Source organism: Humulus lupulus, chromosome 4, assembly GCF_963169125.1.
Source record: "Humulus lupulus chromosome 4, drHumLupu1.1, whole genome shotgun sequence".
Classification (NCBI taxonomy): Eukaryota; Viridiplantae; Streptophyta; class Magnoliopsida; order Rosales; family Cannabaceae; genus Humulus; species Humulus lupulus.
Window position 1 is genome coordinate 55,899,783 of NC_084796.1, and position 18,243 is coordinate 55,918,025.

The 18,243-nt window shown below is 38.0% G+C and overlaps 1 protein-coding gene across 1 annotated transcript; it reads right to left on the reverse strand.

The window, feature by feature from the left end:
- Positions 1-14,136: 14,136 nt before the first annotated feature.
- Positions 14,137-17,825, reverse strand: LOC133830453 (calcium-dependent protein kinase 10-like). Its single transcript, XM_062260426.1, has 8 exons — positions 17,302-17,825; positions 16,844-17,189; positions 16,583-16,726; positions 16,291-16,443; positions 15,752-15,867; positions 15,485-15,652; positions 14,864-15,094; positions 14,137-14,753 (listed from the first exon to the last, which is right to left on the reverse strand). Exons 1-8 carry the CDS (start codon positions 17,623-17,625, stop codon positions 14,580-14,582), a joined length of 1,656 nt encoding a protein of 551 aa, XP_062116410.1. The 5' UTR covers positions 17,626-17,825; the 3' UTR covers positions 14,137-14,579.
- Between the last annotated feature and the right edge of the window lie 418 nt (positions 17,826-18,243).

Sequence of the window (18,243 nt, forward strand, 5' to 3'; positions counted from 1 at the left end):
CTCCTCGGACCAAGGTGGTCCGAGGCAACCTCCTTGGCACCTCACCTTGGACAACATTGAGGCAACCTCCTTGGCACCTCACCTTGGACAACATTGAGGCAACCTCCTTAGCACCTCCCAAACATGTCCGATCGAACATTGTATAGGCTCTCCTTATCAAAATATAAGTCTCCTTCCTCTTGCATGAGACTCCTCCTCCTTAGCTACTTACCTTGGACACGTTCGAGCCAACACTTAGGAAACCTTGGGAGGCTTGCCTCCTACACACCCTTGGGGTCTCCTAAGACCACTCCCTTGGGGTCTCCTAGGACCACATCCTCCTTGGGGTCTCCTAGGACCACTCCCCTTAGCTCTCCTAGAATGCATTCTCCTTAGCCTCCTAGGATGCATTCTCCAATTTTTGGGTATAACAGTAGCCTACACTTAAGATCAGATGAGTCTGAGTCAACTGAATTTCTCAAGTGTAAGTAGAAAAGTACAGTGTTTCTCTCTCTAAACTCTCAGAAAATGCTCCCAGAATGCCCCAAGTGACGGTCCCAAAATCTCCAAACTAGAGAGTTTTTCCAGTCTCCAAAAATCCAATCCCCCCAATGATGCCATGAGCTCTTTATTTATAGGATTATGGATCGTACATGAAAAATATCCCGTTTTGACGAGGTCTTTGGTTGTTTCAACCAACTTTAATTAATAAATAATAAAAAAAATTAAATTACAACAATATAGTTATTACTTCGGGTATTTGAGAGATTCGCGTGGTAGTTGCGAGCCATTCGGGTTGAAGTTGTTACTGAGATTCTGTAAAAAAAAAGTCAATGGGCAGTTAACTCCTGAGATTCTCACACATCTGGTCGGCTACTCCTTCAATTTGACATAGTTGGTCGGATGAAACCCATTTCTAAGATGATTGGTCAGATGAAACGTATTTCTGAGACGACTGATCGGATGAAACCCATCTATGAGATGACTGGTCGACTATATCACATCGGCCAAAACACATTACTGGTCGGCCAAGACACAATACTGGTCGGTCAAAAACCTTACCTGGTCAGGCAAGTCACTTCCTGGCCAGGTAAATCTATTTCCTGACCAGTTATATTACAACTCCGCAGGTCAACTTCCAACATTTGCACTTCTTTAGTCAACACATTTATTGACTATTAATGTGTCATTTACTGACCATGCATTACCACTTGTCCCCTCCGATTGCCACGTCATCGAACAAAAATTTGGGGATAACATTTGCCCCCCAAGTTTATCATATGATTTACTCGTATGATAAACTTTTTCTCTAGCCAAATGCTATTGAGGTCATCCAAAAGCTTCCACCCGGTCAGTATCTTTCACAAATAATCAGAAATTCAGAGAATATCCTAGTATTTGCCTCCACATGGCGACTCACCAGTAATTTTAATATTTTCTGTGTCCCAAAATTCCAAAAAATGACTTTCTATATTCTCCCGCATTTTCAAGTAAACCCACAAATGAACTTTTCAGGCCATAAAAATGGCACTTATCAGTCCCAATCGTGGGAAATAGAATACTAAGAGTTTTAAGGTAATTGAAAAGTTCCTCTTTTTCCTTTAAATAGGCCCATGCATGCCTATCCCTCTCAAGCCAAAACAAACACAAAAAAGAAAACTCCTCATTGTCGTTCCTTGTCGTGGCCAACCTCTTCATCAAGGTTTCCTGTCCCTTTTCCTCCAAGCAATTTCAAAGGAAATTCTCAAGAAACCCAAAGTTTTTCCACCCATTTGAGTAAGTTTCTCTCTTCTTGATCTTTACTTTCAAGTATTTTAAGCTTTAAAATTCTACACAAAAACTTGTTAGAACTTGTATATGTCGAAACCTTCTTTTGGAATGCATTCTTGGAATTATTGTGATAAATCTTTGTAAAATAAAGATTTTGTGGATGTTTTAGTGTAGTTTAAGCTTTGGGTTAGTCAATTTTGCCTCCAATTTCATGAAATTTTGAAGAAAAAATGATCATCCATTCCACATTGCATATTCGGGTTCATGGGTATAGGATGAGCATTGATGTTATCTTGAAGCTTGTTGAACCCTTTAAATTCCACTTTTTGATCTTGTGTTGTATGCCCCATGAATAGGAAAACATGTTTATGCTTCACGTTATGCCCCATACCTTTTAGCCGAACGGATTCGTATTTAGCCATCCCCTTATCAGGTTTTGACTGCTCGGATTCCACTGAACCGATCAGACCACCAAGCAAATACCTAGCCAACTGGACTCTTTTTGGCCCTCAGAACCCAAATAGCTCCTCGGTACCCAGCTATCCCCTCGGGTGTTTTTCCTCCTCGGGCCCCTAGCTGCTCGGACTCTGTTAGCAGATCGAGTCTTCTCGGCTGCCTTGGTTCTTCGGAACCCACCAAGCTGCTCAGCCTATGCACCCTAACAACTCGATTGTCTTGACTTCCTCGGAAATTCTTAACTGGTCGGATGCATCCTTATCCAATCGGGCATCACCTTGGCCCTTCGAAACTCCTGCAAGCTGCTCAGATACCTCCTAGCCACTCGAGTAATTTGGCTACTCGGATAGTAGTAGCCACTCGGAACACACACCTACCTGCTCCTCGGACACGCCCAGCTCCTCGAACATGCCCCAGCTCCTCGGACACGCCCCAGCGCCTCGGACACGCCCCAGCTCCTCGGACATGCTCCCATCTCCTCGGACACGCACCCCTGCTCGAACACCACCAAATCGCTCAGACACCACATGACATTCGAAACAATTTACTTTTCTTCTTTGTGAATTGCTCAAAATTGTTATTATTTCCCAAAAAATGTCTTAATCTGGGATAAATTGATTTCACTTCTCAAAGAAATTTTTTCATTGAGTGGTGAATATTTTTGCTTTGCACTTATTTTCTGTTTGGTTTACTTACCTCCCCTTATTTTTTGTAGATGAATTGCTTTGACTACAGGGGAGGTGACAACCAAACAGACTCTGATTCCTCATCTTCCGCTTCAAGTGATTCCCTTCCTAGCAGTGATTCTTCTTCCAAATCTCCAAGCCAACGAACCCTAGAAGACCATCTTTGTCATCTCAAGAAAATCCTTCCGTGATCAGCTTTATAATTCCTTCACGGAGATCAGTTCCTTAAGCAGCAACGTCAGCATCAACTAATGAGGTGAAAAAGTCCAATCGACTCCTTCAGGAACAAGATCCTCAAGTAGCTCGAAGAGCGACACAAAAGGTAGTGGAACACAATCCATTAGCTAGAGAACACTTGGCAGAAGAAGCTCAAACTGAAGCTTTTTCAAGGCCTCCTCGCCAGGTCTGAAAAGATGGTAAACCCAAGAAAAAGGCTACCTTGACTTTTACAACTGAGATTCAACAAACAGCAGCTCTAAAATCAAGAAAAGATGAAGATGGCATGCCTTCTTGGTTCATAGCTAAAGCCTCCAAGCTCAACTCCAAAATGCTCGATAAACACATTCAGGCTTCGGGCCTTGAAGGAATAAATGTGATATGTCCTCAACCTCTCCAAAGAGCTAATAATCCTGGTGGAGCTATTGCGCCTGGTCTAGATACCATGTTTATGCAGGAGCTACTATCCCTCTGCATTCTTTATTTCGGTTAGTAGAAAATTACTTCAATGTCTCTCCCTTCCAGATAGCTCCAAATGGAATCTAAGCACTGTCTGCTCTATATATTCTCTATCAATTCCAGGGCTGGAATCCACCTACTCCTCACGAGGTACATTATTTGTTCGATTTTAGGACTAACCCCAGCCACAAGAATACAAGTTTTTCCACCTCTTTCGTAGGCAGAAAGGGGTTAAGTACCTCCATGGTATCGCTCATAAATCGAATCCTGAAAAATATTACACGGAATACTTTCTTACTCCAGCATTAGGGCCAACAACTTGGCTTTTACGCATGCAGGCCCTTTTCATCAACCTTTACCGACTAGGGAAATGTATTCCCGAGCAGAAGAACTTGCTAACATGCCCACAAAAGAGAAAGATGTCAAGGAGTTGGTCAACTTGGAGAATCTTTGATTGGTAGGGTTGTTACCAAACAATCAAAGCATCATAGAAGGAAGTACTACTGAAGAAGCAAACACAACCGACCAGTCGAATGTTGATACCGAAGTAGCGACTGGCCAGTTCTCTCCTGAACCATCTCCCCAGTCACGCCGACCAGGTGGTCTTATTATTAGGGAACGGGCTCCTCTAGATCCTCGTAGACATGCCTTTCCTACCAGACCCGGGAAAGAAAAAAACACTAAACTCCTTAGAGAAGACAGCTCATCGTCTGAAGATGAAAATGACATTCTCGATGAAATTCTGAACTCAGGTTTTTCTACCATAGTTTTTCTTGTTGTAGATAACTTTTTTGAGACTGATTGTGTGAAATCTGTAAAGTCATTTGGTCATAGTAAAATTTTCATTTACTTGTATTTATCTCTCATTTCCACTGACCAGTTTTGCGCTTCACTTTTTTGCAAATCCAGACATGTTTAAGCAATTCAACACTTCCTCTACCCAAAAGAGGAAACCCGGTGAAGGTAGTAGCTCAAACCCTCTGAGCAAGGTTGCGAAGACTATACCGACCAGCCATGGGAGATCATCTGACCAGCCTATCGCTATCCAATGATTGACTCCTTCATCTATTCCTCCTTCTGCTAGCTTAACAACTACTCGACCGACTGACTTAAGTGAGCCCCTTCACATTGCTGGTAAGTATGACAAAGAGTTACTAGTCCATACTCTTCACTACTTAATGACTACTCAGACCTTTGAGACTCTACCCCAACAAAGCGTTGAAGTTGTCCTTCACAAAGGCCTTACTCAAATTATGAGTGTAAGCATCTTATCAGAAACACTCACTTTCTTATGATTGTTCTTATTCTGAATACTTTTCCAGTTATTTACTCCAAGGACTCATCACTGTTAGTCATCCTCAACGTCGAGCAGTCGAATATAAGAAGCTAGTGAAGGTCTTGAATGATCAATTGGTGGAAGCCCAAGCAAAGATTGAAACTCTGACTAAATCTGAGAAAGATCTCCAAGAAAAGAATGAGGAGGCAGAGAAAATAATTGCCAACCAGGACAAATCTCTAAGGGAGTTGGCTGACGAAAATAACAAGCAGATCCAGGCCAACAAGTCATTGACTGACCAGCTAGAGAAAATGACTCATGAGAATGAAGAGTTGAAACAAGACAAGGAAGTTGATCTAGCTCGCTATGAAGAGATCTGCTTCAACTGCTTCTATCAGATATGGAAGCTAAACAAGCCTCTCAACCTTGATTTTCTCTCCGAAGAGGCAAGGGCAGAAGAGCTTGCCAAATGTGAAGCTAAGGCCCTCGAGGAGGCGACCCTTCTAGCTAGAGATGTGCCTACCTCTCCTGCTCTATCATTCCGACCAGATGAGGTTCCGGATGTTGACGATTGTGTTGACCAGCCAGGGACCAGTTTACCCGACCAGTATACATGCTATTCAACCAGAGGGGCTTCCTCCCCGACCACAGAGTTTCCTACTCGACGAATGATGCATGCTCAGTTGTCCAGGGAAGTTGTATATGCTCTCCCGACCAGGGAAACTTTGCACCTAACCAGCAAAACTTTGTACCTAGCCAGTAGTTTACTCTTTTTTCTTATACTTTTGTGAAGACAATTGCTACTTAGCAGCTTTGATAATTTTCTCGTGCGACCGAGTTGTTGGCATTTATACTTTACTTTTCTTTGCTAACTTGAAACATTCTAAGTCTTTTTAGACTTAAAACATTATAAGTTTTTTGTGAATAGTAAAGTCACTCTAATGTATGCCTTATATTTTCGCATGAGTACTTAGTTTTCTAACTTAGAAATCCTAGACATTTCATAAGTCCCTACTAAGTATACTTTCTCACACTCTTATTGCTCTAACATTTTATGAGCATAATGTTTATTGTCACATGAATATTTGCTTCTAACTTGAAATTTTGAAAATTTTCAAGTTACTTAAGTTTTTTCAAACAAGTTAGCTTAATGACCTTTTTTTACTTCGAAAATTTACAAGTCAGCCTAAAAACAAATGTCTTAACTCGTGCTCTTATTGCTTGTGTTAAATTATATACCAGTATACCCCATGTGCCCCCCAAGTGATCGAGGGTTGAAAGATCCTTGGTCACTTGCTACTTGACTGATTCTGTTCGAGCAGTTAATTACTCGTGAAACACATAGAATATATGGAAAATATACGAGCAGTTGAACACTGCTTGAACGTACTGACCAGTTGAACACTGTCTAATTTTACTGACCAGTTTAACGTTGTTCGAATAATTAACACACATGCATATTTGTAGCAAGAATCGACGACGCTGCGCGTAGTCTCTTTTATTACTCGTAAATTAAAAAAATGACAAAACGTGTCTAATAACGAGTCTTAAACAACAAAAATTGTTCAAAATAAATGACTGGTCAGCAAATAACCAGCTCATAAACCAAACTTAAATGACAAGTTAAACAACTTGAAATTAAGCTACCACTCTGAAAGTGATATTTAGTGATAATATATCATCAGATGCTCGCCATTCCATTGGTTCCTGATCAGGTTCCATTCAGCCAATAAAGTTTGTTGTAAGTGTCAGGAGGCAAAACTTTCTTGATCTGATAAAGTTTTGCCCAATTTGGTCCTAGCACTCTAGCTACTGGGTCTTTAATGAACACCTTTCTCAGGACCAAATCACTAAACTGGAACTTTCGATCTTTCACCCTGGAATTGTAGCAAGATAAATTATATACTAGTATACGTATGTGCTCGTAGGTGATTGATGGTTAATTACTCATGAAACACATAGAGTATATGGAGAATTTCTGAGCAGTTGAACACTGCCCAATTACTGTCAGTTTGTCTGACCAGGTGAATACCGGCCAATTGAACACTGCCCAGTTTTTACTGACCAGTTGACAAATTTTCAAATTCACTGATCAGTTGAACACTACCCAGTTAACCGACCAGTTGATTTTTGCGATAGTATACCGACCAGTTGAAAACTGCCCAGTTTACAGTTGGGCTTGAATGACTAGTGCAACTGATGATGTTTCAGCATTTTGACCTCCTGGTCGGGCATTTCCGTTGGGTGCATTGTCGTCAAGTATTTCTACTTGATCGCCAAGGCAGGTAAGATCTTGCCCTTCGACCTGAGCGATTTTCCTCTTGTTGCTGATGACGTCTCTCAAATCCTTCCGAGTAGCATGTCCTCCTAGCTGGTCGAACACTGTACTCTTTGATTTTTCGGAGGGCTTACTACGCAGTTCCTGCTCTCTCCCACTACGTTGCTAGCCAAGATGTAGTGGCGGCTTCTCAACATGGCCCGGGCGGTCCTTTCCTCCTTCTTGTTGGTCGGTGCCCTCCTTTTCTTTTTCTTTTGAGTGGTTGGTCTGATGACTGTCACCCTCGTCTCGACCATGTCCATCTTTTTAGCTAGGAGTTTTTTTTTTATCTCGAGGAGCTTTGATTTGGTTGTTTCCGGGCGAAGTGTGTTTACCATCCAACCAGTGACTTCTGGAAGGGGTTCTAAAGTTCTCATTTTGTGTTGATGCAGTTCTAGAGCGGACCCCATCATCTCCCCCGCCAGTGGGATTTCTTCTACTTCTGTTTGGACCCCGAGAATCGGCTCTGCCAGTGGCCCTCTGACCAATATTATTATTCCTTGCTCCCTGTGTGGCTGCTTGTGCTGCGGCTTGGGCATTGGCCTGGGTCAACTGAGTGGCCACTTCCAGAGCAAGTGCTGCCTCGCGATGTCTCTGGTCGGCCTCCTCTTGTCGTCGCCTGATCTCTTTGCTTCTAGCATCCATATCGTGCCTTTGTTGTTCTAACGCAGCTCTCTGCCTGGCCATCTCTTCAGCAAAAGACTCTTGTCGGGCGTTAAATTGCATCATTTCCTCCTAGAAAGCCCCCATGGCTTCTTGGATTTGTTCAACCTCTGGAGTCGTCTCCTCGAGAAAGACCCTGGGTTCAGTGTCAGGGTTCTCAGGTGCAGGACCTTCTAGTCTAACAGTTTCCTTTGCAGTTGACGTACCGGGCTTCCTAGGCGCCATATTGGTAGGATAGTAGTGCATTTCTTCTATTCAGGCTCTCAATGAAAGCACCAAAAATGTTTACCACAATTTTGGCCAACTACGAGTAGACGCAAAAACGACAATAAACATTGATAGAAAATAAATAACACAAGTAATTTGATAGTGGTTCAGCCCCAATTTGTTGGTAATAGCCTAATCCACTTGGAGTTGTAATAAATGTAGCCTACACTTAAGATAAGATGAGCCTGAGTCAACTAAGTTTCTCAAGTGTAAGTAGAAAAATACTGTGTTTCTCTCTCTAAACTCTCAGAAAATGCTCCCAGAATGCCCCAAGTGACGGTCCCAAAATCTCCAAACTAGAGAGTTTTTCCAATCTCCAAAAATCTGATCCCCCCAATGATGCCATTAGCTCTTTATTTATAGGCTCATGGATCGTACATGAAAAATATCATGTTTTGATGGGGTCTTTGATTGTTTCAACCAACTTTAATTAATAAATAATAAACAAATTTAAATTACAACAATATAGCTATTACTTCGGAATATTTGAGAGATTCGCGCGGTAGTTGCGAGCCATTCGGGTTGAAGTTGTTATTGAGATTCTGTAAAGAAGTCACTGGGCAATTAACTCCTAAGATTCTCACACATCCGGCCGGCTACTCCTTCAATTTGACATAGTTGGTCGGATGAAACCCATTTCTCAGATGACTGGTTGGATGAAACCTATTTCTGAGATGACTGGTTGGATTAAACCCATCTATGAGATGACTGGTCGGCTATATCACATTACTGAAGTGACTGGTCGGCCAAAAACCTTACCTGGTCGGGCAAGTCCCTTCCTGACCAGGTAAATCTATTTTCTGACCAGTTATATCATAACTCCGCAGGTCAACTTCCAACATTTGCACTTCTTTAATCAACACATTTATTGACTATTAATGTGTCATTTACTGACCATGCATTGCCACTTGTCCCCTCCGATTGCCACTTCATCGAACAAAATTTTGGGGATAACAAATTTGTTAGCCACCAAAGATGAAATCTAAGAAAAGTCTCATATTTCAGTAACGTGTATAGTTCGAGGGAAAATTTTTAACAATAAGAATCATTCGGGTAGCACGATCATATAGGGGTCATAGTTCGGGAACAAAAGTATTATTTATCCAAATAATTATAACTATATCTTAACAAACTATATAGCCATTTTTCATAAAAATTCAAATATCTGAAAACTCCATCCCATATATTTAACTAAAAAAAATATTTCTATAAATGATTACTATATATAAATAAATAAAAGACCATATTTTTTAAAAACAATTAAAAAATCAGACCATATAAATTCTCTTTGAAAATAGGAAAAACTTAATAAATAGCCGGTTTACAATTAAATTAACCATCTTTGCCCATACTATTTATTTTATCAAGTTTCTACTTATCTTTTATAAAAACATACCAAACTATCTTTCTCACATTCATCACAATTCACCATATTCTTACAAAAATAAGTGAAACCAACAAAATTTGAAGAAAACAATACAATAGATAAATATATATATATATATATATTAAGTTGATGGTATAATAAGAATGTTAGACTGAAAAAGTACGTATTTTTTTTTAATTTTTGATCGGAAGTATTAACTAAAATTCTAAAAATGGGTATACTGTGTAATTTTTCCATGATTAAAAATAGAGAAAATTTGATAAATACCCAGGTTACTATTAAGTTAATCATAAATGACCTCATAAGTAGTTAATTAAATTTTTTTACCCAAATTTAAATGTATATTGACCAAATTATTCTCATTTGTATTGATTAGGATACAACTTTCTCTCAATTTTATGAACGGCAGCGACGGCACCACCAACACTTGAAAAACCTTCATAACTTCAACCGTTTTGTAGAGATAAAAACAATACCCAAAGCAACATACATTTTAAGGACTCTTGGAGTAGAAATTTATGGGTAAGTAATTGTTTCTCAAATATAGTGATGTGTATTTCACTTAAGACACTAAATACTGTATTTCAAACAGATCTGGCCATGATTTTTTTTTTTTTGCAATTTTTTTCAGATCTGAAATCTACAGAAAATCGATATTGCTCGATGGTGCTCGATGCCCCAACTCGATGGGGCCTTCAAAATCCAGATTTTCATGAAAAATTCGATGTTGCTCGATGATATTCGATGTGATTGTTCCATGAGACATAATTTTTCACTCGAATGTCCGTTATGGGTGATTTTTTTTAATTTAGGTATTTTTTTCAAGATATACATGTTTAAAAATTAAAAATGTGTATATGCACATCTCAAACGGGTAGATCTAAAAAAAAATACCCAAAATAAATAAAAACAATCACCCGAAACAGACACTCGTGTAAAAAATTATGTCTCTTGCAAGAATCGCATCGAGCATCATTGAGCAACCATTGAGCAGTATCGAACCACCATCGAGCAAAGTCAAATTTTTCATGAAAATCTTGATTTTGAATGCCCCATCGAGCTGACATCAAGCAACCATCGAGCAATGTCGATTTTCTGCATATTTCAAAGTTTCAGATTTGAAAAAAAAAATAACAAGAAAATTAAAAATCCTACCCAGATTTATTCGAAATGTAATAATTTAGTATCTTAAGTAAGAAATATTTGCTATTACATTGAATTCTCTTATACCCATAAATTTTTTCTAGGGAGCAAGAGAGAAGAAAAGTTGAGAAGAATGGGTTGATGGAGAGAAAAATGGGAGAAAATATGTCAATGGCATTTTGTATAGTAGCAACAATTGGCATCATTTTGAATAGGTCAAAATCCCAAGCATTTTTTTTATTAGGACTCCTTGTTAAGCATAGAATCTCAAATTTCCCCTTAAAAATAGAGGAAATTATACCAAATATGAGATTCTTTTATAAGCTTTGAAAAATATGACAGTTTTTTTTGTTTAAAGTTTTTTATGGCATATTATTTTTGTTTACATTTTTATGGGAGTTTTTTTTTCATATATTTGTAAAACTTCATTTGTATACCATATTTTATCTTTTATACTTTTTTAGGTACCTATTTTTTATTATTTTGAGATTATTTTTTATAATTTTAATCTATTTTTGAGGTGCCAGCAACACTCAAATCCTAATAACCAATCAATATTTGAATTGGAGTTTTTAAGTGATAACTATGAAATTCAACCGAACACCCATTGGTCCCTACCCTACATACTACACATTGAACAGCCTAACCTTAATACTCACGTACAAGGTAAGGTCACCCAGATCGATGGCCATTCCATCTAACCTAACTATTATTTACGACTTTACATATCAATATATATATATATATATATTTATATATATAACGCTTGTTGTCTGGTATAAATTCAATCCTCTCCATATAATAATATATGTAGTTAGCTCTGTTTGTGGGCAATCACTATCACCGCTATAGATCATGTAATGGTCTCCATGACTGTGGACCAAATCCCAAGGCCTCAACGCGCTGAGGGTCTGGCCACCATCCTCGCCATTGGCACGGCCAATCCTGCCAACTATATCATCCAAGCTGATTATCGTGACTACTACTTCCGACTTGAGCTGTAAATACGGGCCGGGCTTTTGAGCACGGCACGAAACCGGCACAAGCCCGGGAGGCACGAGCACAACACGGCATGAAAAAATATGGGTTTGGGCACAACACGGCACGAAAAAATATGGGCTTGGGCCAGGTACGGCACGAAAAAATATGGGCTTGGGCCAGGCACGACACGGGCTTAGCACGATACGGCACGACAAGCCCGAAGGCACGACACGAAAGCACGAATAAACTAGCCCGAAAACACGACATGATAAAAAACCCGATATTTTAACATTAATAATCATAATAAATTTTTATTTGTCAATAATTAATAAATAAAAATGATAATATATGTCTTATTTTTCTCAATGTTTATATTTTTATAATTATATTAATTTATTTTAAGATTTGTTAGTTAAATTTTTAGCATTTATTAGTAGGTATTAAAATTCTAATAATTATCTTTGATATAATTTTGTGTAAAATATTGTTAAAAAGTATATAAAAATATCTAAAATTATAATTAAAACAAAGAAATGTATTTGGTTTGGTGGTAAGTCCATTGATGGTTAAAGAAGAGGTGGAGGGTTCAATTCTCCATCCTCACATTTTTTAGCAAAAAAAAAGTGGGCCCGGCCCACATTTACAGCTCTACTTCCGACGCAGTGAGAAAACAAGATCCTCATTTTGTGACGATGACTTCATATAGTGAGTAATTGTTTTCTTAAACTCATCTTCATCATGCTGAAATAGAAGGCAGAGGCCACACTTTTCCATATGCAATCTTCTTGTACTGCCACTCACAAAGGAAGCCTCTATGACACTGCAATCATTTAGATGCTCATCTGAAAACCACTCTCTTGGTATGTAAGAAAGCCAAATGAATCGGCCTTCGTATTTGAACTTCATATTTGATTTTTCTAGGTTTTTTTTTTCCAAATCTGTTTAAGTAACCAGGTACCATGACGCCTAATTCATTTTATTCATATCTGATTTTTTTTTAGACCTAGGTGTAACCAGTTACTTTTTATTCTCGTTTCTTCTTCTTGTCTTCCATTTTTTATCTTCTTTAATCAACATTTTATCCACAAGTAACTGGTTACCACTATCAAAATAATTTTGATTTTTTTTTTGTGATAATAATCATATGCCACTGTCCATTTTTTAATGATGTGTGGTAACCAGTTACAACTATAAAAATCAGTTTTATTATTTAAATGGTGTTGTAGTAACTGGTTACAACTATAAAAATCAGTTTTATTTTTTTAAGTAATGTACCATTATCAAAATATTAACTTAATTGTAACTGGTTACTTAGTGAGATTTGGAAGAAAAATAAACTGATATGAAAAAAATAAACTAAATTGATCTTGAAGATAACTAGTTACAACTAGGTCTGAAAAAAATATGAAAAAAAACAGAGACAGTTGCAATGGTAACCGTTTACTTAGCCAGCCTTGGAAAAAAATAAGATTCAAACAAAAAATCTAAACTAATCATAATCGTAACTGGTTACAGCGAGGTTTGAAAAAAATAACAAATCTAAAAAAAAGAACCAATTGCTATGGTGCCTGGTTACTTAGTCAGGTGTGATAACAAAATCAAATCTAAACAAAAGAATCTAAATTAATCGTTATTGTAACTGGTTACACCTAGGTCTAAAAAAATCTGATATGAATAAAATGAATCAGGCGTTATGGTACCTGGTTACTTAAACAGATTTAGAAGAAAAAAAAACCCAGAAAAATCAAATATGAAGTACAAAATCAGATGTGAAAAAGAAGAAGAAGAAGAATAAAACTAGATTTGAAGAAAGAAAAAGAAAATAAAAACTAGTAATGAATTCCCATGAGATGAGAGGATGCATTTGGAATCTGTAATTTTTCTTCATCTTGTTCACCAAATAACATTGCTGCTTTCTCACGGTCACACAGCAAAAGACAAATTTTTCCCTGAAAAGGCCATAAACAAAAACATAGACATTATATATATATATAAACAATGAGAACAAGCTTAGAAGAAGAGGAAAGGGTAGTTTTGGAATGGTGGGTTGATTTAGAAGAAGAAGAAAGAAAGAAAGAGGAAGAAGAAAAAGAAGAAGAAGAACCAGGTCGTCGTCGTTGGGGGCAGCGACAGAGGTGGCATCACCGACAAATATCTGAGATGGACACTGAATGAGGGAGGAGAAAGAAAGAAACAAGAAAAGAGAGAAAGAGTTGTATAATTAAGTTTATGGTAATAATTACCATATTTTAAACTTTTTTTTTTCCAAAACTTACCATATTCTGTATAATTATTTTTTTCCCCATAAATTTAGAAACTATATATATTTTTCCTATATTTATGTAAAGTCTCGAAGACACGTAACTTAGCAGCCCGTGATGATCGTCAAAGTAGGCCTAGGCTTTGATGTTCATTAAAATGGGCCTAGGCCTAAGCCCGAATAGATGAGAAATGTGGACGCCATGTGTGTTAGTTAGCTTTGCTTGGTTTGGTGGGAGGGTTCAGTGAAGTTATTTTTTGATGTAGAAAGAGAGAATACACAAGATAAAACAAATTAGTATTCCCTCTAAAAATAGCTACAAAATTATAATATAAATAAGACTTGAAAACATAAGCCGTAAATACTACTAAAACAAATTCAAACAAAAAACCCCAAAAAGATACAGAGAAATATACAAGTAAATGTGACAGAACACAAATTGTTGCACAAACATGCTAACAATTGTAGCCGTTTTGCAGGCCTCTGATGCAAGCTTCATTGCAGCCCCATGTTGACAGAAGACTGGCCAATGTAGTCCACAAGCATTCGGCAAAGCTTAGGTGATGTGTTATTGAATTTGAACCCAAAGCTTGAAATTTTCTTACATCACGATGCAAATGATACTATACTTGTCAGGTGCACCAATGAAAAATGAAAGGAACACTCTTTAGCTGCAAAAAAATAAAAGTAAAAAATCGAAATTATGAAAATATCATGCCTCATACTGCAACAGCTACACCACTGATCCCATCATGAAGCTGCAGAGAACCATCTTTCATTAGATTTAGACTCAAGCTCTTAAATCTTTCTCTTGAATACTGGCGAGACGCTTTTCTCCAATCAGTTCCGGTTTTCATCATAGCAACAAATTCCTCATAACTGATACGTCCATCCTGAAAAAAAACAATTTAAGAAAAATATATATCAAGTGACTGGAAAAGATAGATACAGCTCAATGAGGCATAATTTATACACTGTAAGAGATAGGGATTGAAGGCCAAACCTTGTCTGTGTCAACTTCACGCATTATTTCAGTCAACACCATGCTATCAGTCTCCCCTAATTCATCTGCTAATGCTTCCCTTAACTCGTTTAATTCTATATATCCACTACCATCTTTGTCAAAAAACATGAATGCCCTTTTGAAGTGCTCATCGTTCTCCATCTTCTGCAGGTGAATTGTCACTGCTACGAACTCTCCATAGTCCAATACTCCATTTCCATCAACATCAGCCTAAGACAACAAGATTCTATCAGTAATATAACATGTAGATAAATAATTATATGAATAAAGATTGGAGGATCTTAGAACTAGGTTGCTGCTGCTTAAGGTGAATTTTAATAAGAAAGATAGTAGTTATAAAAGATAACAAGGCATGATTGAAACCTGTTGCTACCAAAGGACAATTTTTTAAAAATGAAAAGAAACCATGAATAATTGGTCTAGCTATAAGCTCAAATTGATAATTGCACGACTACTGATGCATAAAAGTCCAAAATTGGACAGATGATAGAAAGAAACCATGAATGTGGAATTACTGATGAAATTTGAGATCATAAAGCACTGCATATTTACATAAATTTAAGCAACTTCCATTATGAACTTATAATGGTAAATGCTTACCACTTCCATGAGCATCTTAATCTCTGGCTCACCCAGTTGTGAACCAACCTTCCGCAGTCCTGTTTTTAGCTCCTCAAATGTTACTTTTCCATCTTTGTCAGAGTCCATCAACGCAAACATATCTTTAATTACTTCTACCTCTTCAACAGATAAGTGCTCCGCAATGACCTACATTAATTGTTTGAAACAGGCCCAAATCACAAACATATTCATAAACTTTGTGTCATTGAACCAGCAACCGGTACTTTAGTTGGCAAAGATGCTTACCCTTAAGGCTTTCTTCTTGAATCTATTCATGACAGAGAACTGTTTAAGCCTTGTCCTCACAATATCTCCTAAAGGAACATTTGAAGTTCTCTTTGCATTTTGAATCCAGGAATGTTCTGCAGTAACCCAAATCAAAATGAAATGAATTTACCAGCTCATAAATTTACTTAGCCATTTGCAGAATCACTCAGTATGACACCCGTTGAGCTCTTGATCTTTAGTCATTACGCGTTTCACAAAAATATTCATTCTAGACAGGTTGGCAAGCCAATTATTGGTATTGGGGAGTCATATCATTCCATATTAGACATAAACAATAGTCCATAGAAACAGTCTAATAGATAGGGGACAATAACACTTGTAGCACTGGGAAGATCCTCTATGTCTGTCCTTTAGATAGCTTTTACTATCAGCAAAGTAACAAAAAAAAAAAATCACCCTCACACAAACAACGTAGGAGATACCCTGATGAAGCTAGCACTATTTAAATTCATTAATAGAATAATTTATTTAACCAAAAGAAAATTACAAGAACATACCAAGCACCTGTTGAGCAGTCAAACGCTTTCTTGGATCAGGCTCTAGCATCTGCCTAACGAGGCTTTTAGCACTCTCTGAAATCTGAGGCCATGGCTCCCTTTTGAAGTCAATTACCCCTCTTAATATTGCAAGAGCTACCCCCTGTTCAGTCTCTGTATACAGTATATACATACATAAATAAATAAAAAGTATACCCATGTAAATAGAATAAACTCACTGCCCAGAATAAATAGAAAGTTGTAATAAATGAACAAGTAATGTCAAAATCATTTCAATGAATCAGAAAAGTACCTGCCCAAAATGGAGGAACTCCACATAACAAGATGTAAAGAACCACTCCGGCGCTCCAAATATCAACTTCTGGTCCATAATTCCGTTTCAACACCTCCGGAGCCATGTAGTACGGACTCCCCACAATCTCCGAAAACCTCTCCCCTGAACATCATATCATTATTTCTTTAATTGAAGAAAAAAATTAAGGAAAACCCATTTAAAATCTCAAACACAAATATAAGAATATGCAAAAAATTAAAATTAAAATCTAAAATATACCAGGCTTGAAGAACACTGAAAGACCAAAATCAATGGCCTTGAGAGGTGAATGTTCTTTCTTGTTAGCGAACAAGAAGTTCTCAGGCTTTAAATCTCTATGCATAACCCCATTGGCATGGCACATCCTCACCACCTCGGCTATGGTCTTGGCCACCGTGGCCGCCGCTCGCTCACTGTAGTGCCCTCTAGCCACAATCCGATCAAAAAGCTCGCCTCCCTCACAAAGCTCCATGACCAGGTGAACGTTCTCATGGTCCTCATAAGTCGCCTTCAACTTCACGATGTTCGGGTGCTCCGGCAACGTCGACATTATCGACACCTCTCTCCTCACATCCTCTATATCAACCTATATATACAAACATACATATATTATAAAAACACCCACATCCATGGATTCCAATAAGAACATATTTCAACGGTTTTTTTTTTTTGGTAACATATATTTCATTTTACTTTACCGCTGTTCTGAGCTTTCTCTTGGAAATGGACTTGCAAGCCAGGGCCTCCTTCGTCTCTCGGTCCGTACAGAGGTACGTGATACCGAACTCGCCTCGGCCGAGCTCCCGACCCAGTACGTACTTATCCCCGATCCGAGTCCGGTGACTCAGGGGAGCCACGTCCTTCAAGACCCGGATCGGAGCCGGTGACAGAATCGCGTCATCTGAAAACGGGTTGGGTCTAGTTTCCCTGTGCTTCTTCTTCTTCTTGTTCCGGTTCGAGCCGTGGTTGCTCTGTTCTTCTACTATAATATCAGCTCTCACACAAGCGTTACAGTTCCCCATACTAGCCCTAAGCCTAGCCTGAACTCAAACTCGAAAACGGTGCTACTCAGTACGACAACGACGGTGGATTATGGCCGCTGATCAGCGTCGCCGGCGAGTTTTTCCGGCGTGGAAGAGAGAAAACGCGGGGAAAGAGAAGAAGATCAGTTGAGGAAGAAGAAGAAGAAAAAAAAAGTGTGGCTTTTTCAAAAACCCAAATAAAAATAATTGTTATTTATTTATCCATAATCAATATTATAACGTTTTGCTTTAAATTTTTTAATTAGATTTGCTAAAAATATAATAATTAATAGTTCTAATTCGGCTACTTATTTTTATCATATTTACTAAAGTAGCCTGGAAATGATTAATGATTATTACATTTTGTACCTGCTGACCTGCATGGCTGGAATTTGAGCTTGAAGAAAAGTAAAATGAAAATTATATGGTAGACTAGGGAGCATGGAGATTATGATGTACCTCTATTTTGGACATTTGTGATGATAAATTTTTATTCACATTCAAGGTTTTTTAAATTTCTTTGGGGTTAATCATTGTTTGGAATTTCCAAAGGTCATTACTCATTTCTTAAGCAAAATCTTTATAATCTACCAAACACCACCATGATTGTATACAATA